Source organism: Mercenaria mercenaria, chromosome 6 (assembly GCF_021730395.1).
Source record: "Mercenaria mercenaria strain notata chromosome 6, MADL_Memer_1, whole genome shotgun sequence".
In the NCBI taxonomy this organism is placed as follows: domain Eukaryota; kingdom Metazoa; phylum Mollusca; class Bivalvia; order Venerida; family Veneridae; genus Mercenaria; species Mercenaria mercenaria.
Window position 1 is genome coordinate 76,125,896 of NC_069366.1, and position 27,817 is coordinate 76,153,712.

The 27,817-nt window shown below is 36.9% G+C and overlaps 1 protein-coding gene across 1 annotated transcript; it reads right to left on the reverse strand.

The window, feature by feature from the left end:
• Window positions 1–5,698: 5,698 nt before the first annotated feature.
• On the reverse strand, window positions 5,699–27,602 carry LOC123548477 (uncharacterized). The gene is made up of 7 exons (XM_053546906.1): window positions 27,387–27,602; window positions 26,795–26,927; window positions 20,619–20,785; window positions 19,373–19,573; window positions 14,958–15,098; window positions 10,629–10,793; window positions 5,699–6,009 (listed from the first exon to the last, which is right to left on the reverse strand). The coding sequence occupies exons 1-7, from the start codon at window positions 27,442–27,444 to the stop codon at window positions 5,699–5,701; spliced, it is 1,176 nt and encodes a 391-aa protein (XP_053402881.1). The 5' UTR covers window positions 27,445–27,602.
• Between the last annotated feature and the right edge of the window lie 215 nt (window positions 27,603–27,817).

Genomic DNA, 27,817 nt, shown 5'->3' on the forward strand with positions numbered 1-27,817 from the left:
TATTTTGTGTTGTTCTTCGATTTCGCTCATACATTTGTACACAGCGATAGGTAGGAAATAATGTATTGTAATTTTCTTTGCCAAAGAATACATATTGCGATAAATTTTCAAATAATATGTGCTCTCTAACTGGTTTTCATATACTAGTTCCAGCCCGTGTCTGAAGTAATAGCTGGAACGAGCGGCATTTGTGATCTTTCTGTACAATTTAGGACAGGGGATCCATGATGACACACAATTTTTGTGCGATTACATATTCACGTTAACCAGTCCGGCATTCTTCGGTAAAGCATGCATATGGAATGAAATGTGAAAATGTGACTGTAAAGTTAAACAAATAAAAAAACACTTTAAGTTTCGTTTCATTTCGAGTAAGTAGGATGCAAATGACAAACATAAGCATTATTTCCATGTACGCTGTGTAGTTTCTGCTACTGTTGGTGACAAATAGCAGCACTATATAATTTATTCTGTTGTTTGGATACGGTTGCCTCATTCTGTTTTTTTAGCATGAGGAACCTTGACCGCTTAAATTGACGTCAGGTTCAGAGTTAAGGATCTTGTATGACTGCCTGTGTAAGATAGGGTTTTGCTCAAATCCGAGGGGCAGGCAGGAATGAGAAACGGAGCACTTTTACGCTTCTAATAAAAGATTTGCTGTTAAAGCCATTATATCAATACTTTGTCAACTACGCTTAAAACGTGGCTATATGCAACTGAAACACATGTGATTGAAAAGAAACATTTTCAGCATAGATAGTCTTTATTCCAAGTTCAAATTAATATTCAGTGTATACGTAAACTACATTTTGTATATATCTTCACCAGAACTTCCCAGCTGGAAGGATGGCGTATTTTTCAAGTTACAAACAGATAATCTTAAACTACTTACATTCTTTTAATTGAGGCTTTCAAGAAATGGACCCGTAATTAAAATTGGCAGTTTTGTATTCCCATATGGTATTTCGACATCCTTCGGTCATAACAGAAAGATGTTTTACTTTTTTCCATAACAACCCGAAAATTCCCACAACGGATACCAGTGTTGCGTTATCGGACGGAAAATGTCAATTGTCATTACGGGTCCAGCGCCTTAAACCTATATTTATATATATTGCATGGGATTTAAACAAATTAATTTAAATAAACAATGATAACATGTACCAATATGTGTCATACCAGTTTGAAAAACCCTTTTTTTAAAAAGAATTATTAAGGTTTTTATGCACGTTTGAAACCAATATATTTCTATAATGTCCATGCGCTTAATTTTTCACAATTCGCCAAATATTAATTGAAGTCCTTACATGGCTTCTCCTTTTGTGTTATTACTTTAATTAATTTAGATCAAAAACTATCTCTTGTGAAAATTAACCTTAAGAAAGACAGTAGGGCTGACTGTTTAACATTTATTTAGCGGAACATAATAAATTCCCGCAAACATTATGCTACCCGTATAACGACTACAAGGTACACTTCTAGGTTTTCCGGATAAATGACGTTACGCCGTCACTTTCGGTTAATCAAACGTGCAGAACTACCCTAAACAGTTATAAACATGAACATACAGCATGGAAATCACGTAAAATATTATACAGGTATAAACTTGAAACCATCGGTACGGCACATAATTTTATGAAATAGTGACATATAATTAATACGATTCAATAATAACTGACTGAAACATGGAAAGACCTCTGCAGAGACATTCAAAAAAGAAAAAAAGCATATATTTGAGTGTAATAATATATTTACAGATGGTGTTTGTATAAAGTAATTGACTAAAAAGTGTAAAAAATGGTAACTTTTGTTACTAAGCATGTCGATATTGCAATGTACAGTCTAACCTGTATAAGCGGTCACCTGTATTTTTGTGCTTCTTGTCGAAATGAAATACAAGAGTTCACTTACCAGGATCGTTGATAATTTATTTTGAAAGAACAGATATTTACATGTGCTGAATACATAGTATCCATAGTTTCAACTAATATCTTAACAAACAGCGTTTCGTGTGTTTAACTGAATATTAACTCTTAGAGTACTGTAACATAATTTGTTATCTGTGCAATGATAATAAGATAACATATACAAAAAATACCACCAGCTCTATTCATGGACATATTTCTATGAACGAAAATTGAGGTGTTCAGTTAGAGCCAACGTGTAACGCTAAAGGCTAAGATACGATTGCGAAACGATAAATTCTAGCCATTGTAGCTTCATCATCGAACCTCGCACTTCGTCATCGTACATTCGCACTTCGTCCCTTGCGTATCCGTTTGTATGAGATCCCCGCGCGAAGGTACGTCAGCGAAGAGGACGAAGTGCGAAGATACGACGACGAAACGCGGAGGTACGATAGCGAAGGGCCAATATGGAATGGCGAAGCGCTACCAAAGGAGCTCCCCGTTTTACTATCGTAGCTTCGCGCATTGTCATCGTACCTTCGTACTTCGTTTGTCCCTTTCTAAACGCCAAGGTACGATCAAAACGCAAATATACGATGGTTAAACCGTTCGCGCCTTGCCATCTTATTTTCGCACTCCGCGATTATAAAGGGACACACGAAGCGCGAAGTGGGCGAAGCGCGAAGCTAAAATGGTAAAGACTTTGCGCTTTTGTTTTGTTTTATGCGTTTTTATTTGATTACGCTGCGCTGCGTAGTTTTGGCCGTTTCCGGCGTAGGCCCAGCGAAATTTGAATTTTGAGACCTGTTATCCAATACAGGTCGATGCCTGGATATGTTCCAAATCTTATGTTATATACAATTAATTATACGGGTGTAATTTTTAGAACATGTCTGGGTATTGGTGGAGGTATTATTATTTTGTTTTTGTAATGTTTTAACTGTTATTTTCCGACCAAATTTGTCAAAAGTTCCAAGTTTCAGTAAAATAAATGTTACAAAATGTTTTGATGTTGTTTAAAGACTTCGCGCTTTGCTCTCGCATCTATATATAGGGAACAATGCCTGGCCCTAACGGAACATCCTAGTAAAGGTCCATACAGCTTTTGTCGTCAAATCTAATTAAATTACCGAGTCGTTTAAAACATAGGACTCGCGTTATGAGCATGCGCCTTATAATCAACCATTCCTTTTGGCTGGAAATCTTGCCGAAATGAAAGTCAAGATCACTTAAAAGGAAGATCTGGCAGTAGGGTAAATCTAGAATAAAACTGTTTGATATCAAATATGTAAGTACTTTTTGAACGGAGCTACATGAACTTGTATTATGCTAAGCTTACATAGCATGTTGCCGTCTGGTATATAAGCCTAGTAATGGCAGTATATTCGGGTCAGCTATCACAACAAATAATACAACACTCTATGTCAAAAATTTTTCGGTACTATTACAAGGAATGATTAAGATCAACGCCTCTTCATATAAGTGACAAGTAATTTGCAGATGGACGACGTTCAGGACGTGAGGTATTAATCACCTGGTATCTGCTGGTCGGGCTATATGCAACCTTGACAAATCAAAACTTCGAACTCATGGTCTGACATTATTTGATTCCCCCATTTATATCGTAGTTTGAAGTTTTATACTGCCTTTGACAAGAGCTTTATATGTTCATGTGGACGAAAAACTGGAATATATTCCGTCCGATACCCAAATATGCTACTCTTAACCAATATTCTGCAAAGAAAAAAAATGAGCCAAGGCTCTCAATCTAAACCATTTTAACACTCATTTCAAAACCTGAACCATTGATATATTTATAAATTGTTTGGTGTGAAACCATTACTATTCACGGGAGACTAAATTCCGCGGATTTCTTCCAACCTACTATATCAAAACCAGACGAATGAGCAAATATTTCTTTCGCCTATTCTATCTTAAAAACTGTAAATCCACAATTTTTGTACAAATAAAAAGGTCAGTTTTGCCGAAACCACGAAATGTTATGCCCGCGGAGTTAAATGATTTACAGTATATATACTCATATTAATCTTATAAGTATGTCGCGAAAGAACTGTTTGGTATTTTCTGACATTTCTTATATCGGGGGAATGTTTTAAGAAAATAACCTTATCAAGTTACCTCACACACTAACAGAAGTTTGAGAGAAATAGACATTGAAATAACAACACTACACAGAATAAAGAAGTTTTGACAAAAATTCTATTGACATGTTTGCGGGCCTATCATTAACGCTGTTCACGAAGATGTGCACCATCACCTGTGATGAACTTGAGCCAGTCTGTCGCGAAGTTTGTTGGATCTTGGCCGTACCCGTTCACAGCTGAGCCGTAAGGAACATAACCGGAAGTCGGTGTAGCGTATTTCGCTCCGGACATACCAGGATTATCGAACTTATTGTACGGTACATTACTCATATTTAGCCCTGTAAAATAAACGACGTTTTGTTATTTTTTTAAACGAAATATAATTATTGTTTACATAAACGTTTCCTTTGAAAAAATCAAAGATATTGAAGGTGTGCGTAGTAACACTATGTCTGAGCTCTTGCTGTTTTTACAAACCATATAAGCGTATCTACTCCAACAGACGATGTTAAAGCGCCCACTGTTTCAATATACGCTGTTAACATAGCTGCTGAAAAAAAAAAAAAAAAAAAAAAAAAAAAGAAACCGACGTAAAAGTATGCGATGCGTCATAAGACGACGTGAGTGTAGTTGACCCAACAGACGACATAAACAAGTTCTCTGCTCAAACAGAAGCCGGTAACGTAGCTGCACAAACAGACAACGTTAGCGGCCTTCGCTGTACAACAGATACCGTAAGTGCACTCAATTTCTTCTGACTAGATTCGTGCGTTTGAAATTTGAAAAGTATGCAAGATAGGTTAATTCAAAACGCTAGTTTTAATTTAGGTATGAAACACATTTGTTGCGGGCATTCAGCCTCCACGTACTTAATTAATACACGCCCACTGTATTCCATGCTGAAAGTAAAACTAAAAAGATAGATACCCATTATGAGAGTTATGTGGTACATCACCTCTAGCGCGTTACTGTGTACTGTAAAATGAAGATTCATTTTTAAAAGTTTAAGTACACATCAAAGACTGAATGCAGTGAGTAAATTTTTTGTACGAAGTAAAACTTATGTAAACTAGAAAAATACAATTGGGAAAAGTTTCAATAAAACACGTAAGTTGAAGCCAGTTAATTCTCCAATTAAGAACTAATAAAAAGATAAAAGATGATTTTACCGCTCTGTCCAAATGGTCTACCTCCTACTGATCTCTTCTTGCGGCCACCTCCAGCTACAGCTCCTCCTCCAGCTCCAGCTCCTCCAACTGTTCCCGCTTAAACATTTATTGAAATAATGTAAAGACGTACGCTACTCCCTCAATGACAACATATTAATTTTGCGGTCGATAATAGCAAGAAATGAAATATACCCCGGTAAACAGTATTTTCATCAGCACACTGAATAAAAATAATATTTTATGACAGAGTGAACGTTTCCATGATTTTGTTGGTTTATTATAATAAATGAAAATATATTAGTCAAGGTAAAGGTTCACTTCACTTTACCGAAAACTGCGCTTCAGTAATTTCATTTCAGATTTTCAATGGCTTCATTTCCGTTTTAAGCTTCCGCAATGTGTTTTGATATATGATAAGAAACTACCTGCTAATCACTCTACTAGATGGCTCTGAAAACAATGGACATATCATGCAAGTTTGCTGTTAACAGTTTTACCACCATGAAATATGGTCAATCTAATCCCATATAATCTTTATAAAAATAGTACCAAAATACGTATCCTCTGAACCGTCTCCTGCGCAACATTTTAGGCATGGACAACACTGCGTCGGACCACGTCTGCAGCAAACACACCTCTGTGTATTGAAGAATGGGACGTTCCGGAGTCGAGAGAGTCTCCAGGGGAGATAACCAGGTCTCCAGCAGCACCAGCATAATGCTAGTATAGCTAACAAAGATCCCACTGCTGCAGCGATTGGTGTCCAGTTAAAAGGTACCGGTGGGGCCTCCGTAGTTGTTGTAGGTACCGGAGTTGTTGTCTTCTTTTCTGTAAAATAACGTGAGACAAACCCTTAGTGCAAATTACATGTATTGCTAGCTAGTACTCTCAGCTTAAAAGTTATAAAACATCACTTGCGTCCACAGTAAATCATATTCTCAACTGAAAAACCATGCACACAAAAAGGGGGGAAAATAAATGACGTTGTTTATGAGGATTTTAGTGTTCAGTTCTCATGAATCTCACGCAAAGAGCACAAAATAATAAAAGGCAAAATGATAACAAATTTGAGCATTTTAGTCGAATGACGTCTTCGTTAGTATTACTTATCTAAGTCTTTGCTTGTGCTGCAGTTAACACCCGAAGAGAGTTAGTTAGCACTATCGCGGCGAAGGAATTTTTCAACTGCTTCTTTAATTATGTAGATGCATTTTTCCTTTCTTTGCGCTGTGGCGACGATATATTGTAAATATGCAGCTATATGTTTGCACTAAAGATAGATACCTGGAAACATACTAAAGTGACTGGAAAAATACATTTTGATATGAAAATATTACTTTCCCAATAAACTAAACATAACCCCAGTATGAATATATTCTGTTTCACAGATGTTCGTTACCATTCAGCAGATTTAGGAAGAACGTATCTTACACACATTGCATTTATAAACAGCATACTATCATGTTTTACCCCCGAATGACTAGAAGTTAGCCTAGAAAAGACGAACCCTTATATATAATCAATAATTAATCAATGTACAAAAGTACAAACGTGATAGTTTTACGAAAAATACATGACCTCATTAGTAACGACGTTCTTGTAAGTTGCTGTAATTAAAGCGGTATAGATCGCATTATCTTGCACGAAAATAGTTCATTTCTTCATTAAGCAACAGTATCTATAAATACATTTAAAAGAATATGTTAACTTGTTATCCAAGGAAAAAATATATCAGGTGTCTCTGTTAATTCTTAAAGGTGTGTCTCGCTACACAGATTCTTAATATTGACAAGTGTTACATTGTATTTAACCTTGTTCCGATCTGCTTTAACATAAATTTTCGTTATTAAGAAGTTAATATATGGCTAAGTTGTGCCTTTTTGCCATAGTGGCACACCAAGTTCCATTATGAAACTAGGTGTGCCATTATGGCTAGTAAGTACAACAAGCCGTTTATTGGAACTCTTCATATTTATCTTGTATTTTTCTGCATTTTATATATTTTCAACAAACTTTTAAGCATCATTTGTAATGCCGGGCAAAAGTCAAAACTTGAAGAAAGGTATTATGAAAATATTTTGTGATATCTTGTTAAAACATGTTCACTCATTGATTGGCTGGACGGTCAATAATCAGAAATACTGCCCGGGGTCTGGAGAGTATTGCCTGAGTGTACTCTTGACCTCGGGCAATAGTTTTGACTATTGACCGGCAAGCCTTTCAGTAAGTGTATATTGTATCATAATGCGATGACCCCGTTTCAGTCACATATGACATATACGACACGTGCTATAAGCTTAGTAACTCCATCGGTTTACCATGTATAACTTATGTAGAATTAATATATCACTTGTGTACATCATCCGCCTCGGTGGCCAAGTGGTACAGCGCCCGCTTGGAGTTTTGTTTTGACAAGGTCGTTGGTCCGCGCCCTTGCCGCGTCATACCACATACGTGATAAATGGTACTAGTAGCTTTCTCTCTTTGCGGCTAGCATAAGGAGGATAGTACAAGGACTGGCAAGTCCGGTGTCAGTATGTGAATGGGTGGGTTATCATGTCACGTGTCGAAGACATGATACTAGTAGTTCAATGAGGCGGCACAATAAAGTTAATTATTTATTAATTGTCATTGCGCTCACTGCTACAAATAGATACAGTCGTTTGTATGAGCACAAACTCTCTAAATAACGTATTTTTATAATAACTTGAATAAAAGACAAAATAAAAATCTAATGTTCGCACTGCAACGGCTTTTACATGCACAACAGTGTGAACAACGCTAAGATGTCATTATGTTGAAAATAGTTGTATATATGTCTGTAAGTTCTTGTGAGATAGTATACCGTTCAACTGTATTGTCGCGGTACTTGACATTCGACGTAACGACATTAAACAAGAAACAACACAACAGTGTATTTCTTGTCTCTACCACAATATTTCATGTCATATGCATCAATAACTGTGTGAAAATGAATAAGATATCATTCAAGAAACATCCATGTGTACTTCGAACAACAATAGTCAGCCATTGTTATCATGTGGCGTCACATCACTAATGTCGCGGTATAGGTCAACAATTGTGTCAATCAAACTATCATAGGTTAAAAAAACACTAAATATAATTCAAACATTGAAAATCTATCTAAGTCAGGCCAACAGGAACACTCAAAAGTCATTAAACGCCAATTTAAACGTTTTATATTATCTGTTTACATTGGCACTATCGAAAATATTCTCCTCTGGGCAGCGGACACACCAGATATTTTGCAAGTAAATCACAAGGTCGCGGGCGTAGTCATTATGTATCGGAGCCTAAGAATCGTACTATTACTTTATATTTTCTATTTGATAGTTGTCTAACATGTTCAAATTCACTGCTCAGTATCATGGGTGTATTTTGAGGAGATGGTCAGGGGCCCATCCCTTCCTCCCCCTTAAAATCCGTCGAGTTAAGACGTTTTGATGTTTCGCCTGATACTGATAGTTCATTCATTTTTGTGCAGCTGGGGGATGTTACGTAAAACTTGGTGTCCTCTAACCTATAGGCAGGACTTAGTTTGCATAATTAATGAGGACAAATGCCGATCAGCTGGTAGACGAACTTACAAACATTGCAAATATTTGCTTAATTCATGGATTTTTGCAATAGATATGTGAAAAATACGATTCTAATAAATATTGACAGATATCTAACAATGTATGAACATTTTTCGCCAGCATGAGTGAAATAGGTCACGAACTTCACCGGTAAACACCACGTAGGTGGCGCAACTCAAATACCGCGAAATTAGTGATGACGCGAGATTAGTGATGTTGAGTATATATATATACATCTAACTGTTTTGCAGTGTCAGACCTAACAATATATTCGCTGAAACAAATGAAAACTTTAACGGACAATGAAACACTAATTCCCAAATAAGAAATTTAGACACTAAATCATTATTTCCTTCCGTTGTCGTTATTTCTATTTCATGGTATAAAAACGACATATGGCTAATGTAGAAAATGCTAGCTTCACTGAAAGAGTTGCTGTCTGGTAAAGTAGTGAACTATATTATACATTTGGGGGCCTCCTCCGGTAAAGTAGTAAACTATATTAAATAATTGGGGGCCTCCTTGGCCGAGTTGTTAAGGTCGCTGACTTCAAATCACTTGCCCTTCGCTGATGTGGGTTCAAGCCTCACTCGGGGCATCGAATCATTCATTTGAGGAAGCCATCCAGCTTGCTTACGGAAGGTCGGTGGTCCTACCCAGGTGCCCGCCCGTAATGAAATAATGCACGGAGGGGCACCAGGGGCCTTCCTCCACTGTCAAAGCTGGAAAGCCGCAATATGATCTATAATTGTATCAATGCGACGTTAAAACAATCACAAACAAATATTATACATTTACTAAAATGCCAGTCGGTCAAAGGATAAAACTATTACTCTAGGTCCGAAGGACAATTCAAAATGTGTTTTACTGCAAGACATTTTGACTTTAGCCCAGAAAAATTAAGTTTTGAACTATAGACCGGTCAATACCACAAACTATGGACAGGCGATTCATATCAAAGTTATGTAATTGCACATATTATAGCTATAAATTCAACGCCATTATACATACAGTTGCTGTGAAAAGCTTATACAAGAATCATGAATTTAAAGGTAATCTAAACAACATGAAAGCCAATACTTAATATTAAAAGGTAACGTGATGTTGATTTAATTTGTAAATTTTAAGTTTTGAACTATAGACCGGTCAATACCACAAACTATGGACAGGCGATTCATATCAAAGTTATGTAATTGCACATATTATAGCTATAAATTCAACGCCATTATACATACAGTTGCTGTGAAAAGCTTATACAAGAATCATGAATTTAAAGGTAATCTAAACAACATGAAAGCCAATACTTAATATTAAAAGGTAACGTGATGTTGATTTAATTTGTAAATTTTAATAACAGTTTGAAATGACATAATCAAAACAATTGCAATTTTATCGGAATTTAAACGTAAGCAATAATCAAATACTTAAAGATGTACTATTATTGACATAAAAGCGTATAATTGAGCCGTGCCATGAGAAAACCAACATAGTGGGTATGCGACCAGCATGGATCCAGACCAGCCTGCGCATCCGCGCAGTCTGGTCAGGCTCCATGCTGTTCGCTTTTAAAGCCTATTGGAATTGGAGAAACTGTTAGCGAACAGCATGGATCCTGACCAGACTGCGCGGATGCGCAGGCTGGTCTGGATCCATGCTGGTCGCAAACCCACTATGTTGGTTTTCCCATGGCACGGCTCATATATATTTATAAGAATTGTAGCACTGTGATTTATTTATAGATAAACTAAGCCAAAGCTCATTACTGCATCAAAATATTATTTATTTATTGCTATGCGTGTTTCTAAATCTCTGCATTAAATCTCCATAACTCAATAATTAAAAACATACGTCCACAGTATGCTGGTCCGTCTTTCGTTTGGTCGGATTTATCTTCATGGAATCCTTCCGATTTGCAATTGTGTGAAAAGAAGAAGTCACACATAAGGCTTTCGTCAAGGCATCTTCCACTGTCGTTGCACTTCAAAATCTCGCCCGGTATAGACTCATTACAGGCTTGAATTAGAATGTATCAAAATTAAATTAACATTTCTGTCGGATATAGGAGTATGTCTCATATGATAGTACCTACACCCATAACACCTGTCGTTCCAAGACTCAATAATCGGATAATGTATTCAATATATACAAATAAATCTACATTTATGAAAAGATTGCGTAATTATGTGGACTGTATGTGTAAAGACTCTATGTATATAGTATAGTAACAAAAAACAAAGTTCCATAACCCTGCAGAATATTTTTTTCTGAAAGAACCTGACATGCACCATGCACAAGTAAAGTTGGTACTGATCATTTGTGTGAAGTTTCATTAAATTGTGTGCAATGGTTCGGGAGATTAGGAGTGCACAAAATTGCATAATTGTATAGAGTATATTAACAAACAAGAGGGCCAAGATGGCCCTAGGTCGCTCTCTTGAGAAACACACCATAACAGTGTAAACAATTTTCATTAGGATTAGACCAAAAATGTGGTCTCTTGAGTTTAAACAAGTATTTTCTTTGATATAACCTAGTGGACCCATTATCAAACTTGACCTAGATTTCATCAAGGCAATCATTCTGACCAAATTTCATGAAGATCAATTGAAAAATACAGCCCCTATCTCATACACAAGGTTTTTCTTTGATTAGACCTAGTGGCCTTCTTTTTATCCCCAAATAATCCATATTCAAACTCGACCTAGATTTCATCAAAACAATCATTCTAACCAAATTTCATGAAGATCAATTGAAAAACACAGCTTCTATCGCATACAAAAGATTTTTCTTTGATTTGACCTAGTGACCTACTTTTTGAAATCAGATAACCCATATTCAAACTTAACCTAGATTTATGAAGATAAACTGAAAAATACAGCCTCTATCGCATACACAAGGTTGATTTGACCTAGTGACCTAGTTTTTGATCCCAGATGACCCGTATTCAAACTTGGCCTAGATTTCATCAAGGTTATCATTTGTACCAAATGTTATGAAGATCAATTGAAAAATACAGCCTCTATCGCATACACAGTGTTTTTCTTTGATTTGACCTAGTGACGTACTTTTAAGCCCAGATAACCCATATTCGAACTCGACCTAGAATTCATCAATGCAATCATTCTGACCAAATTCCATGAAGATCAATTGAAAAATACAGCCTTTATAGCATTAACAAGGTTTTTCTTTGATTTGACCTAGTGACCTACTTTTTGAACCCAGATAACCCATGTTCAAACGACCTAGATTTTATCATGGCAATAATTCTGACCAAATTCATGGAGATCAATTGAAAAATACAGCTTCTATTGCATACACAAGGGTTTTCTTTGATTTGACCTAGTGACCTAGTTTTTTACCCCGGATGACCCATTTTCAAACTTGGCCTAGATTTCATCAAGGCAATCATTCTGACCAAATTTCACGAAGACCAATTGAAAAACACAGCTTCTATCGCATACAAAAGATTTTTCTTTGATTTGACCTAGTGACCTACTTTTTGAAATCAGATAACCCATATTCAAACTTAACCTAGATTTATGAAGATAAACTGAAAAATACAGCCTCTATCGCATACACAAGGTTAATTTAACCTAGTGACCTAGTTTTTGATCCCAGATGACCCGTATTCAAACTTGGCCTAGATTTCATCAAGGTAATCATTTGTACCAAATGTTATGAAGATCAATTGAAAAATACAGCCTCTATCGCATACACAGTGTTTTTCTTTGATTTGACCTAGTGACGTACTTTTAAGCCCAGATAACCCATATTCGAACTCGACCTAGAATTCATCAATGCAATCATTCTGACCAAATTCCATGAAGATCAATTGAAAAATACAGCCTTTATCGCATTAACAAGGTTTTTCTTTCATTTGACCTAGTGACCTACTTTTTGAACCCAGATAACCCATGTTCAAACGACCTAGATTTTATCATGGCAATAATTCTGACCAAATTCATGGAGATCAATTGAAAAATACAGCTTCTATGGCATACACAAGGGTTTTCTTTGATTTGACCTAGTGACCTAGTTTTTTACCCCAGATGACCCATTTTCAAACTTGGCCTAGATTTCACCAAGGCAATCATTCTGACCAAATTTCACGAAGACCAATTGAAAAACACAGCTTCTATCGCATACACAAGCTAAATGTTGACAGACGACAGACAGACAGACAGACGACAGACAGACGACGGACGCCGGACATCGAGCGATCAAAGGTGAGCTAAAAACATAACTGTGCAGAAGTTTTTTTTCTGAAAGAACCTAACATGGATCAAGCACAACTAGGGTTACTACTGATCACCTTTGTTAAAGTTCATTAACTTGTGTACATGGGTTCAGGAGATTAGGCGCACACAAGATTGCATATGCAGACTGTATGTATATAGTATAGTAAAAAAATTCAAAGTCCCAAAACTCTGCAATTTTATTGTCTAAAAGAACACATGCATCATGCATAACTACTGTTGTTTCTTAAATTGTGTCGTCAAGGGGATGAGGAGAGTTGGTACGCAGAAGATTGTGTCTATGTATATAGTATAGTAACAAAAAAACAAAGTCCCGTAACTCTGCAATAGAACCTAACGTGCACCCACCATGCACAACTACTGTTGTTACCGATCACTTTCAGTTTTATGAAATTTCATTAAATTGTGTCAATGGGATGAGGAGAATTGGTGCGCACAAGACTGTGTCTACGGACGGACAGATGGACAGACAGACATGCGGACGGACAGACAGACACCCTGAAACCAGTATACCCCCTTACAACTTCGTTGTCGGGGGTACAAAAACAAAAAACTTAAATCAATGAAATATGAGAAAAAGCTCTATATGTCACGCTATCTGATTTGTAATAAAGCAGAGAGCACAGACACTTGTGGGTCAGAACCTGTCCCCCCTCCCAATCCGCCCCTGCCAACCTTCAACCAATATATTTTCGCTTTTTACATCAAACTGAGCACATGTCTCGATCATACAACAACTTCTGTTACCTTTTCAATATGTTTAAAAAATCTCCCATATACTATCAATGCTCAGAAAAACTAAAGACAACTTACTCCGAGCGTTTTCAACACAAAATAGCTTGTCCAAGGAATAGGAGAATAGATCCCAGCTTGATGTCAAATTTACTACACAGAGCCGGGACACAGACAATATCGTTAGCGGTTAAAATTAAAATACTCGCTCACGACGTCAACTGCTGCGGTGGCCGAGAGAGTATAGACGCTCGTTCTGAGAGCTTATTTTTGGGCAGGGCTGCGGGTTCGCTCCGCGATATGGGCGATCTTTTTTTCTTTTTTTTTTTTAAATATTTTTTTATATCTTGAGAATATATTGTTTAAAAAGAAAATGAAAATATTATATTAAAAAAAAAAAACAGAAAAAAAGAATGCCCGAAGCGCGGAGCGAACCCGTGGCCCTGCCCAAAAACTTCTTTCAGAACCAGCGTCTGTACTATCTCGACCATCGCGGCAGTTGACTTTCTAAGCAAGTATTTTTATTTTAGCCGCTAACGATATCGTCTGTGTCCCGGCTCTGCGTAGTAAATCTGACTGCCAAACATCAAGCTGGGATCTATTCTCCTATTCCTTGGACAAGAAAATCGTGTTTACATTGCGAAGTAAGTTGTCTTTAGTTTTTTTGAGCATTGATAGAGTATGGGAATTTTTCAAACATGTTGAAATGGTAACAGAAGTCGTTGGATGATCAAGACATGTACTTAGTTTGTTTTAAAAAACAAAAATATATTGACTGAGGGTATTCAGGGGCGGCATGGGAGGGGTCCCCCAAGTGTCTGTGGCAGAGAGAAGTATAAAGTCGTTCGAGGGTTTGTATGCATTTCGATAGCAACAGTAACTGAAATATAGGTTGCGATTATTTCCATCAACTTCAACTTAAAACAATTAAGATTTCATTAAATTTACATCAAAATTAGAACAATGTGTTAACTAATGTATGTTCCACGAATATGTCTTGGACACATGAAGTGTGCATATATGACATATACCATCAAAACTCCCTTAATGAAACAAAACACGGTATAGATCTATCTGAAACTTCGATATCATTCTGGTTTTTATCACTATATTGAATTTAAAATCAAAGATATTTAAAAAAATAATGCATTTCGAGATGTCAGTTAATTATACGAAGTTCAAAGATTACCATAGTCAAATGACGTAACGTCTACCCGAAAGTGCACTTCCGGGTACGGATAGGTGTCAAGGTCTGGTGGTGTTGTTGTCTCGATTTTTCCCCTTTTTCCCTTCTTTGTTGTACAGATTGGTAGCTGCGTGACAGAGCCTTCTGTTTAACATAAAACATATTCAACATAAATATCTTCATTCAAGATCATTTTGACAGAATAAGCCAGAAATTATAAAACAATAGAAGGAGAAGTTCCCTCTCTTTCCAATACATTATAGGTTGAGAGAAGTATCTTATACCAGAACTTCAAAACAAAAGTAAATACTTGACCATATATATATGATATAGACATGTTATGTTTTTGCGCCAAGTGTAGGCTGCATTTCATTTCGCTGACATATATTTGACTATTTCTCGAGAATTACCACACATATATATGTGGAAGTTGTCTTGAGTGTGTATTAGTTGATTGTGTGAAGATTGATGTAAATAATTTTGTGAAATACTTGTATTTGGTTTGTATTTTTTCAATTTATTCGTGCTTTCTTTTTTCAGAATAACGTTGACATTTTTTTTTTTCAATCGATTTCTTTTCACACAAAATGATTGACCAATTATTACTTGTAGCGTTTCGCGTCAAACACCAATACAATAGACATGAAGTACTTGATATTGGAAAGTATGCCCGGAGGAAATCTCGGCCAGATGTTACTCTTCTAACAACAATAAAACAGTTAGGTATATTAAAATACAGAGATAAAAGAGGGTTTGTGTTTGTTTTGTTTTGGGTTTAACGCCGTTTTTCAACAGTTTTTCAGTCATATAACGGCGGGCAATTAGCCTAACCAGTGTTCCTGGATTCTGTACCAGTACAAACCTGTTCTCCGCAAGTAACTGCCAACTTCCCCACATGAATCAGAGGTGGAGGACTAATGATTCCAGACACAATGTCGTTTATCAAATAGTCACGGAGAACATACGCCCCGCCCGAGGATCGAACTCGCGACCCCGCGATCCGTAGACCGACGCTTTACCTACTGAGCTAAGCGGGCGGGTTGAGGTACAAGAGGGGGTAAACATAAAGTAAAGTCAGTATGGGATGTCAATGCAGGGGTCCATTTGCATAATTTATAAGTACTGCCTAAAGCAATCACAATTAATGTTCGACCACGAAATGGAATCTGTATAAACAGTTCAAATTGTATAGATAGCCAAAATCTTGAAATTCAGCAGCAAAATACCAAAAATGTTACCAAAATTAGATGTGAATCCATTACAACAGGAAGAAGTGAGAAGAAAATTCGTGTATGCAGTTTCAACCCAAGATCTGTCAAAAATAAGACAATTTCTCTGTGTGATTATATAGTTTCAAATGATTTTAATTTGGTAGCACTCACTGAGACTTGGTTCGGAACTACCCTGGATAAAACGTGTATTGGCGAACTTGTACCGAATGCGGATATTCAATTAAAAACGTTGTACGGTGCAGCGGCAGCCGTGGACGGGGTGTGGCTGTCATACATAAATCTGCATTTTCTCCTCGTGTTGTTGCATCTAGTCGTGACAAAGATTTTAAACAATTTGAATACATGGATTGTAATTTAAATATCAATGGATTTTCTGCACAAACAGCAGTGATATATAAACCACCACCAACAAAACAAAACGGTTTAAAGACTGGTGTGTTTCTAGAGGAGGAATTGCCTACTTTCCTGGGCAGGTATGCTACAGTTGACAAAGACTTCATCATTGTGGGAGAAACGAATTTCCATCTCGATATTCTATCAGACCGAGATGCTGTCAGATTTAAAAGTGTACTTCAGTACATTAGATGTTGTAATAACAAGGAACGACAGCAAAATATTATCATGTGTCGAGGTCATCGATCCAGGTCTTTGTGACAACACTGGTAATATGTCACAGGATCACTATACAATTCACTTCAACGCCTGTGCCACAAAATCAGCTCCGATACGGAAGCCAGTTTCTTTTCGGAAATTACGCTATATTGACGTAAGTTCTTTCAAACAAGACATATCAGCGTCCCTTGCACTAAATACGTTTCCAGAGGGCACAGACGTGGATCAGAATGACATCCTCACATCTCTCGACCAAAATTCTGTAACAGTCCTCGTGCTACTCGATCTGTCTGCAGCTTTCGACACGATTGACCACCAAACACTGTTACACCGGCTCGAACATCATTTTGGAGTCACAGACAAAGCACTTGCATGGATGTCATCATATCTTAGTGACCGCTATCAAACTGTGTGCGTTGATGGTGAGTTACCGACGCCTATGTTGATGAAGTACAGTGTGGCCCAGGGATCAATGCTTGGTCCAAAGAACTATATCATATACACTAAACCCGTGGGTGCCATATGCAGACGTCATGGACTTCTTCATCATTTCTACGCCGATGACTCTCAATTATATCTATCCTTTAAGCCGATAGAGGCTGTGGCAAGAAGTGAGGCTTTGCGCCGCATTGAGAGCTGTCCGGCTGAAATTGTCTCGTGGATGCATTGCAACATGCGGAAGCTCACTGCTTATAAAAACGGAGGTAATGCTATTCACATCAAAGCATAACTCCAAGTACATTGATGACGTCTCTGTGAAGGTCGGTGACTCTGTGATAATGTCCATAAAATGTGTTAGGAATCTTGGCGCAATATTTGACAACAGTATGGATATGGAACAACAAGTCAACTCTTTGTGCCGGGCTGGATATGCACAACTACGCAGAATAGGTCACATCAGACGGTATCTTACCAGTGATGCTACAAAGACCCTTATCAACAGCCTGGTAACTTCACGGTTACACTACTGTAATGCCTTGTTAAATGACATCCCAAACAGCACACTTAACAAGTTGCAACATGTCCAGAACACGGCAGCTCGCGTCATCACTAAGACGCCCCGTCGCAATCATATAACGCCGGTTCTGAAGGAGCTGCATTGTTTGCCAGTGAAATACAGGGTGCAGTTGAAGGTTCTGACCCACACCTTTAAGGCTTTTCACAATCAGTCCCCTGCCTATATTAGGGATATGATAGAAGTGTATAAACCGGTCAGAAACCTAAGATCACAAGACACGCTGTCACTGGTTATGCCAAAAACTAAAACCATGATGTATGGCAATCGAAGCTTTTCGTGCACTGCTCCAAAGCTTTGGAACTCCCTTTCCGTAAAGATCAGGGAAGCTGACACGCTAGCTGCTTTCAAAAGCCTGCTGAAAACCCACTTCTTTGTACAATATTTTGTTAATTGACCGATACATTGATTCTTTTATTTTTCTTCTTCATAAAGCATCGTAGAACAGTATTTTATCCAAGGGTCACTTAAATACTTTTAAATATGTATGTATGTTTATCTTGTTTAATCTATACGTTTTACATTCATGATTTTTGTTAATGTGGAATGCATTATTTTTGTATGGGGATTTGTTTGTATTTTTGCAATTTATTCTGTAAAGCACTTTTGAACGTGTATATGTGCATGAAAAGAGTGCTATATAAATGTGGTATAATAATAATAATAATAATAATAATAATATGTAACTTCAGACCAAATGTCGGTACACAATAACTCAGGTAAGAACTCCCTCTGTGCGAAAATTGGAAGGTCACCTTACTACAGTGATGCTGGTATGTGATTTTTTATATATAACAAGAGCTGTCACTAATGGTGACAAATGCCCCCCGCATCACCTTGACCTTTGACATGGTGACCCCAAAGTGAGTAGGGGTGGTGTACTCCATAAGTACTATCAACATGTAAAGTTTGAAGGTCCTGGGTGAAGTGGTTCCCATGTAAAGTGCCCTCATGCAAAAAGTTAACATTGGCCCCTGTGACCTTGACCTTTGACCTGGTGACCCCAAAGTCAGTAGGATAGGTGTACTCATAAAGTTCTATCAGCATGTAAAGTTTGAAGGTTCTGGGTGAAGTGGTTCGCGAGTAAAGTGCCTTCATGCAAAAAGTTAACGTTGGCCCCTGTGACCTTGACCTTTGACCTGGTGATCCCAAAGTCAGTAGGGGTAGTATACTCAATAAGTACTATCAGCAAGTGAAGTTTGAAGGTCCTGGATGCAGTGGTTCGCGAGTAAAGTGCCTTCATGCAAAAAGTTAACGTTGTGACTAACAAACTAACTAACGAACGAACGAACGAACGAACGGACGGACAGTTGAAAACTAATATGCCTCCCTTCGGGGGCATAAAAATGAATCATTTACACTTGATATTGTATAAGTATGACCTATATTTTATTTTTACTAATCCGTTGTCTTTACTTTCAACATTTACATTATGTAGAGAACTTAGTTTTGTTCGGACACGTATAAATTTCGTCAGCAGACCAAATGCTCATGAAAAGGCAGTCTATATTGTAGTTACACGCGTCTTGCTGGTCACGAAATACACATATACATTTTACCTGTGACACTGTCTGGGTCCACACACGTTGCTACAGTTGTTGTTGTAGTTGTGGATGGGGTAGATGGTGTGGAGTAGGATTCGTTACGTCTAAAATCAGCGTAGATGTAGAACGTAACATAGTCCCCAGGCCATTCGAAGTACAGACGCGTAGTGTCCTTGCCACATATCGTCCATTTATTCTTCGCAGACCTATCTGAACCTAAAGACAGCAACAAGGAAATGGTAAACGTTTCCTGAACTTAAAAGTATTAGAATACTGAAAGAAGTTTAAAGTTATGTGTTTTGTAAGAAAACTATTTTTTCCTCATTATTTTTCTTTTACTGAAGAGATGTAACATTGAAAACTAAATAATTGTTAATATAAATTCAGCTGCAGGAAGTCAAGAACAACAAAGCAAACGTAAAGAACTCAAATTTACACCCTATTGTTTGATTTACATTATCCGTATCAAGATTTTTCGTTCTGCACGAACCAAATTTAAACTACATATATACTATCATTCTAAAGGTCTCCGAGGATGGTAGTAGGACCAGTTAAAATATTTTAAATATCTTTAGCAACGTCAATTTTATCGCCAGAAAATATGGCAAAATCACAGTATTAAAAAAAAAGTTTTTAGAAATTGTATAAATGTTTTGCATGGAGATATAGCTTTTAGCTAACTTAGATATCGCGAAAGTTTTATAAAAATCCATTCACAAATAAAAACAAAACTGACTTTATTAAAGATTATGTTGTCAAACGTTGTTGAAATTTACAATCATTGGTGACGATAAATTCAAAACGTACCAAGATATTTTGAAAATTTAAAATAATCCCATCACCAGCCTTGGAGTTCTCTAGTAATAATACCAATGTTATTGTTTTATATTTAAAGAGAAATCAGTGAACAACTTCATTATAGAAAAGGTGGTCCAGACCATAATTGAAAACGTTTAAGGTAGTGTACCAGTAATGATCGGTATTTTCCGTACGATTACGTAATTTCCGTACGGACTTCGGCATTATTCGCTTGTAATAAAATTGTTCTATTATGACCGAGTAGTGCCGAAATTGTACACGTTGAAAAGGTAATCGCACGTAAATTGCCGATTGCCATTATAGGTCTACTGCCTAAGGAGTAAAGTCTTATAAGTTTAAAGAATGTGCTTGGGCTGCAGAGAGGTGTACGGTATTTTAAATCAACAGTAGCATGATAAAAAATGAGGCTGCCGTAAAATTTCAGACTTTTTAGAGAGTTAACCTTGATACACAGTAACGTATGTTTTCCCACACTCCTCCACACTCTCGCCCGTGGTCTCTATGTCCAGATCCCAGACGTGAAATTCTCGCCAGTGTATACCAATCATCCGCTGCACAGTTGTCGACGGCATGCCACTCACAATAATAGTGCATTCCCAAACTGTGTTTCTAGTGATGATATAGAAAGTTAGCACAGACATGATACTTATTAATACAGTTTCATGTGCATTAACAGAAATGAACATTATTAGATAACAGTCACACGCGACAATAATAAATCTAGTCTGTAATACTAATATTAGCATAAGACAAAGATGTTTTACATAATAGTAACGAATTGTGATTCTAGTGAGGAAATATATAGAGCAGGATTCTCATTAGCATTTTACATAAAACAAAGACGTGAGTTGTATCCTTGAACAATTACAGATTTTGTACTGAATTGTGCTTCTAGTAATAATGTATGAAATGCAATTTGTAAGTAAGACTGATTAAGATAAATTCACTAGTGTTTAACCTTAATTCTAGCATAAAACTGCTGTTCTTGTCACTTTTCGGGGGTGTTTTAACAGGACAGAAAACGTGTGTTAACAGAGAGATTCTCGCGCTCGCGTGCTGTTATAAGACCTTTTTACACATGCGCATTCTGTGGAAAAGCGTAAACATCATTCGGCCCAAAAACGGATAAGTCAAAACGAAATGACGTTAACGTGAAAAAAAAAAAACAACTCAGACATTTCCGCGCATCTCGTGGAAATTTAATGACGTTGAGTGACATTGTATTCATTTATCACGCAACTACTATGCAAAGTGCCTGATATCACTTGCCTGATATTTTATTTTGTTATCAGGTCATTGACCTGATATCAAAATTAAGCCCCTCCCATATTGACGGACTAGTTTTTACATCATTCCAGATTGAATTTTATTACAGAGTCCAGATTCGATGTTGCACAACTTTTTTTCTAAATAGATTCTGTAATCTCAACAAATTTCTTCGAATATGTTTATCTCTAATTTTATCACACAGACAATAGTTCTGAATGACGTCATTGTGAAACGTTTATCATGACATCACAATGTTTACATGGATCGATTCTTGGAAAGGTTTACAATACTGTACACTGGACAATGTATGATAATTATACTTATTCTTGATTTATGCCTAATTTAAGGCATGCACATTTTATTAAGTATTAGCAAAAGTATTTGTGTTAATTATTATTCTTGGATCAGTTAATTATAATTCTTGGATCAGTGTAAATCTAGTGATTTTAAAAACTTTAAAGTATCTCAGAGATTCTGACCTGAGTCTGGAACTGGAAGTGGAATTTTCAGCACTTTGGACATGTAGTTGTAGGAGTCAAATGTTTCATAATATGGAAATAAAGTATGTTCTGGTTTATTCAAGAGGATGATTTTTGATTTTTTATGCAGGTAAGAGTGTATTTAATTGTTACTTTTTTACAAGAATATCAGAAAGTTAAAAACAATTGTCGGAGTTGAATTCAATATGGCTGCCGTATTGTTTCGTTCAGATGTTTCAGGGGCGGATGAATTTTCAAATCCGTAAAATATAAATTTAATTTTTTGCTTCAGTAGACATTTTTTTACTAAATAAGAGAGGAAGACATATGTTGTTCAAAGCAGTTTGTGTGAGTTTCATGATATTAAATAAATAGAATAACAGGCTACTGTCTTTTGATATCAATGTTATCAGGTCTCGGCTGATATGAGCGGAAGGGATGAGGGAATCAACCTCGACCTGATAACATTGATATCAAAAGACAGTAGCCTGTTATTCTCTATTTATCAGTTTTACGCGTTTTATGCTATAATAGCGTTAGCGTATGTTCATTTCGTGTTATAACATCTGCAGAATCCCTCGGGATTCTGCAGATGTTATAACACGAATAAACATGCATTATCCCTACACTAACAACCACATGTGTGTCTCCATGAACAGTAATAGTATATTATGAAATCGTAGGTCATACTGACTGGCATCGTTTTAAAATGGTTTTGAATCAAAGAACAGTCACAGTACATTGCCAAATTGTGTTTCTGTTAGTAATGTACAGTATAAGTTCGTAAGTGTGTTACTTAAGGTAAGGGACACGTAATGAAAATCGGCAATTTCCGTTTGTTTCCGTATGCCATTTCGGCATTCTTCGGTATTTATGAAAAAATCATTTCTATTATGACCGAAGTATGCCGAAATCTCATATGGAAGATAGATTATGGCACAGAAATTGCCGATTGTCACAAAGGGTCCATTAACTTAATTAAATCTTTGTTTTCGTTTTATCGAACGTCCCCTAATTTTCTGGTGACAAAGTATACAGAATTAACTTCTACTACCGATAATGATCAATTCATATGCATGCTTGCTCAAGCTTTGATACATATTTCATTTTCAGAACATACATATTAACTTACAAAGAGTTGTAATGCATACGGGTGTCTATATATTTCTCAATAAGTATTTTCACCAAAAGTGCATAGTTATGAATATTCAATGTTTTTATTTATACACCGTATTCTTTTCGACATATAGGTATGAATTTAAAAAGCTTTAAAATACATGCAAATGTCCACGTATTTGTCAAAAATAAAAATGATTATAATATTTTAAACCAAAATGCACTTACAACTGGACTTTTGAATTTGTGACACTTTCATGTGTGTTAACTGTTATTGTGGTTTAATTACTCGTTGTTATATTGACTAAACGCATGAATATCAAAATCAATGGTTTTTATGTGTTCATTAGACGAACAAGGGTGTGTTTAAACGGATATTCAGACTGGAAAGCTGACGAAAAAATAAAAGTTTATTTTATTTCAGAAAAGTTACGCATCCTCTTTAAATTGGCATGCTTAATTAAATGTTTTCATGATGGCACATTTTGTATCGTTCAAGCATACTCATTAGCAATCTATAGTACAGCAATTACTTTACCACGCAATATACATTTCGGATATTTTACCTCTCGTGATCTCGTTATACAATGTACGATCAAGTTTTAAAATAGTTACTGTGTTTCCATATTGGTACTGAATATACGAGAGCGTGTTTAAAGTGTGTCGAGGCTGAAGTGCGTGTATACATTAAGCATTTATAAACAGCTGATCCTGCCTTTGCGGCTATCTGTTTTAAACAGCCATTTGCCCTAAGCAGGCAGTCAGCTAAATTTCTAATTTTAATTTGTTTTTAAAGGACAAGGAAAGCCTGACAATAAGTTAATTTCATATGAAAGCCATACTTACGGAATCCTGTTGGGGCCATTTATAATGTCGCCGTCGCGTTTGCGGGGTCGACACACGACAAAGCGAAGTGACATAGCGACATTACAAAGTGACACCCGACAATCGCAAACGACGGTGACAATCCCAAACGACAATGTCGCGGTATCCACTTTGAAATGTCGCCTTTCAAAAGCACGATATATCACGATGTCACTTGGCGTTGTCGAGCGTCGTTTCGCATTGTCGCTATGTCACTTCGTATTGTCGCGATGTCACTTGGCGTTGTCGTGTGTCGACCCTGCAAACGCGACGGCGACATTTTCAAACGACATGCGATAATCACAAACGACGCTCGACAACGCGAAGTGACATTTTCCAAATGTCGTATCGTATGTCGCGTGTCGCGGGTTTGGGTGAGGGTCGACGCGCGACAATTCCAAACGATACACGACACGCGAAGTGACACTCGACAATACGAAGCGACATTTTCATAATGTCGTATCGCATGTCGCCCGTCTACCGGTGAAAGGGTAAGATAAAAAGCTGTATTTCCGTACTTTTCCGTACGGAAAATGTCCGTGTTTTTCATTAACTTCAAATAATTGTAGAATGTTCCAAAAACAAGATAATAACTTTTATAAATTAAATTCAAACATTATCTAAACGTATATGTAACTTGTATAATTTTACCGCCGACGGTTTCGTCTGAGGACGGTCTCAAAATGTATCAGTTTTCGTGAAAATATGCATACTTCTTCATATATTAAATAGAGGGGTGGTCCTTGTCTGAGGAGCCATATCTTCACAATCTGATGTCCGATTTTAATAAATGGTACTTTGTTGCAAAGAGCAAGCCAGTACCAAAAGAAAAAAGACCACGTCAGGTTCGAACCCGGTCGGCTAGGGATCAAGGCCATAGGTCAAATCCCGGTAATATTCCCTTAATATGAATTTATCAGAGCAGTCAAGACGGTCCTGAAAATCCAAGCACTACCTTCACTGAGTCCAATGACACCATTGGAGCAATTCTCATGGCTCCCCGGGTCGGGTCAGCTTAGTCTTGGCCAGCACCTTACCGTATGTAACAAGTTTTATCATTTTCTGATGCCTGTCCAGAGCTCTGATGGTCTCATATGGACTTGTAAGCAGCTTAAATGTAAAGCCAAGTCATCTACGAACATATTCATATATATATATATGGTATAGGTAGGTACCTGGGATGTAGAGACTCGAACAAGGGTCAAAATCTAACATAGTGTCATTATCAACTGAAATTCAGTATAAATTACAATAATAATAATTAAAAAAAGGTAGGACAAGTATCAGACAATGATCAAACTTTTGTTATATGTGGTAGGGTGCTGACCAAGACTAAGCTGAATCAACCCGGGGAGCCATGAAAATTGCTCCAATGGTGTCATTGGACTCAGTGAAGGTAGTGCTTGGGTTTTCAGAACCGTCTTGACTGCTCTGACAAGTTCATATTTTGAGAATATTACCGGATTTTGACAATGACCCCTAGCCGACCGGGTTCGAACCTGACGTGGCTTCTTTTCTCTAGGTACTGGCTTGCCCTTTGCAACAAGGTATCATTTATTAAAATCGGACATCAGGCTATGAAGATATGGCTCCTCAGACAAGGACCACCCCTCTTTTTAATATATGAAGAAGTATGCATATTTTCACGAAAAATGATACATTTTGAGATGGTCCTCCGACGAAACCGTCGGCGGTAAAATTATACAAGTTACATATCCGTTTAGGCAATGTTTGAATTTAATTTATAAAAGTCATTTCATTAAAATATCTTGTGTTTGGAACATTCTACAATTATTTGAAGTAAATGAAAACATGGACATTTTACGTACGGAAAAGTACGGAAATACAGCTTTTTATTTTACCCTTTCACCGGTAGACGGGCGACATGCGATACGACATTATGAAAATGTCGCTTCGTATTGTCGAGTGTCACTTCGCGTGTCGTGTATCGTTTGGAATTGTCGCGCGTCGACCCTCACACAAACCCGCGACACGCGACATACGATACGACATTTGGAAAATGTCACTTCGCGTTGTCGAGCGTCGTTTGTGATTATCGCATGTCGTTTGAAAATGTCGCCGTCGCGTTTGCAGGGTCGACACACGACAACACGAAGTGACATCGCGCCAATACGAAGTGACATAGCGACAATGCGATACGACGCTCGACAACGCGAAGTGACATCGCGATATATCGTGCTTTTGAAAGGCGACATTTCAAAGTGGATACCGCGACATTGTCGTTTGGGATTGTCGCCGTCGTTTGCGATTGTCGGGTGTCACTTCGTAATGTCGCTATGTCACTTCGCGTTGTCGTGTGTCGACCCCGCAAACGCGACGGCGACATTATAAATGGCACCAACAGGATTCCGTACATACTCAAGCCTTTCATAAAGCTGAAAGAATTTTTAGAGTCGGACCACTATTGAAAAAGATATGGCAGTTTGAAATTTAAGAAAATTACTGATCATGGAGGCAGCCATTTTGTGCGTTTATGACGTCATTTACACGCTGCTGAATTCTTTATTTAGCAAATAACCTTTTTTAATGATTAACTTTATATGTTTTTTGAGTGTAAGATGTAAAACATGATAATTTCTTTCATTACAGCTGGAATAAGTAGAGAAATTATTTTACAGAAATAAGTAAATACAATTCAAATATGTGTAAAGAAATTTAATATATCCACCATATTTTTTGTTGCCATGGAAACAAAATGGCCACCATTTTGATAAAATATTTAAATGCTCATAACTTCCTCATTTTTAAGTCGATTTTGAAAATTCTTTCACTTCTTTAAATGATTACAGAAATCCTTAAGCCGTCAGATTGTATCGTACCTTGATATATTGCTTAATGCAGGCTTGAAAGTATGCAAAATGACAGATACCTCAATTCAATCGGTGGTTGGAGATCCTGCTCGGTAGATGGTGCTCTCTTGTCGTAATCCACATCCTCATCGAATTCTATTACAGAAAGCTGGTCCGGCCCAAGCACGTGACCACATGACTCGGATGCATAATCTATACACAGAGAAATGTTTGTTATGACAATTTAAAAACTGTCAGTGTTTAAAATTTTAAAAATAACAGTCACTGGTATTTTGTTGCGAAATGTTAATAAAAAATACATCAATTGACACTGTTAAGTATATTCTAGAGATATATATCCTGTCTTTATTTAAAAGAGAACCACTGTTACATGTATATACAATAATCACATTGTTTTTTCGTTGAAAGATAAAAAAGAATATCCTTAGCGCCATTCAGGGCCAGCATCCTTATTCGCGGTGTGTAGAATTCGCGAAAGTGAGAGTTTGTGTCTTTAGGACATGATGCAGATTATAATTCACATTTTGAATTCGCGATTGGCATTATTAGCAAATATTATCGAAATTAAAACTCCTACAGTACTTTGTTATTTATTTAGTTATATTGATATCCCGGCGATTCTGTAACACAGTTTTGACGTCAGATACTTACAACGCTTTGCTCCATATACGCCGACTGATAAAAGAAAACACCCAAGCAAGTAGTTCATACTTAATTTATCCTTTGTTTGATTTAAGTAAAGAAAAACAGACGTTATTATCGAATTACAAAATAAACAAGGACGAAATCCAACAGAAAATAAACAAGTTCACAATTTGGCTAGATAAATTCAAGTTAAACGTAACATTTCATGTCGCATACTGCCAACTGTTAATGTTTTCTATTAGAATGTTAAAGTTTTATGGGATAATCTGGCATTTTAAGAACATACAGTTTTATATCTTTTTTTAATCATTTGTTGATGGTTTTAGCTGTATACTCAACGAGGCAACCGTGTTGTTAGCTTTAGGAATGTTACCTCTGAACGAGTTTACACTCAAGTACGTATTTTAATTCTCCGAGTTATTACAAAAGTACCCAAG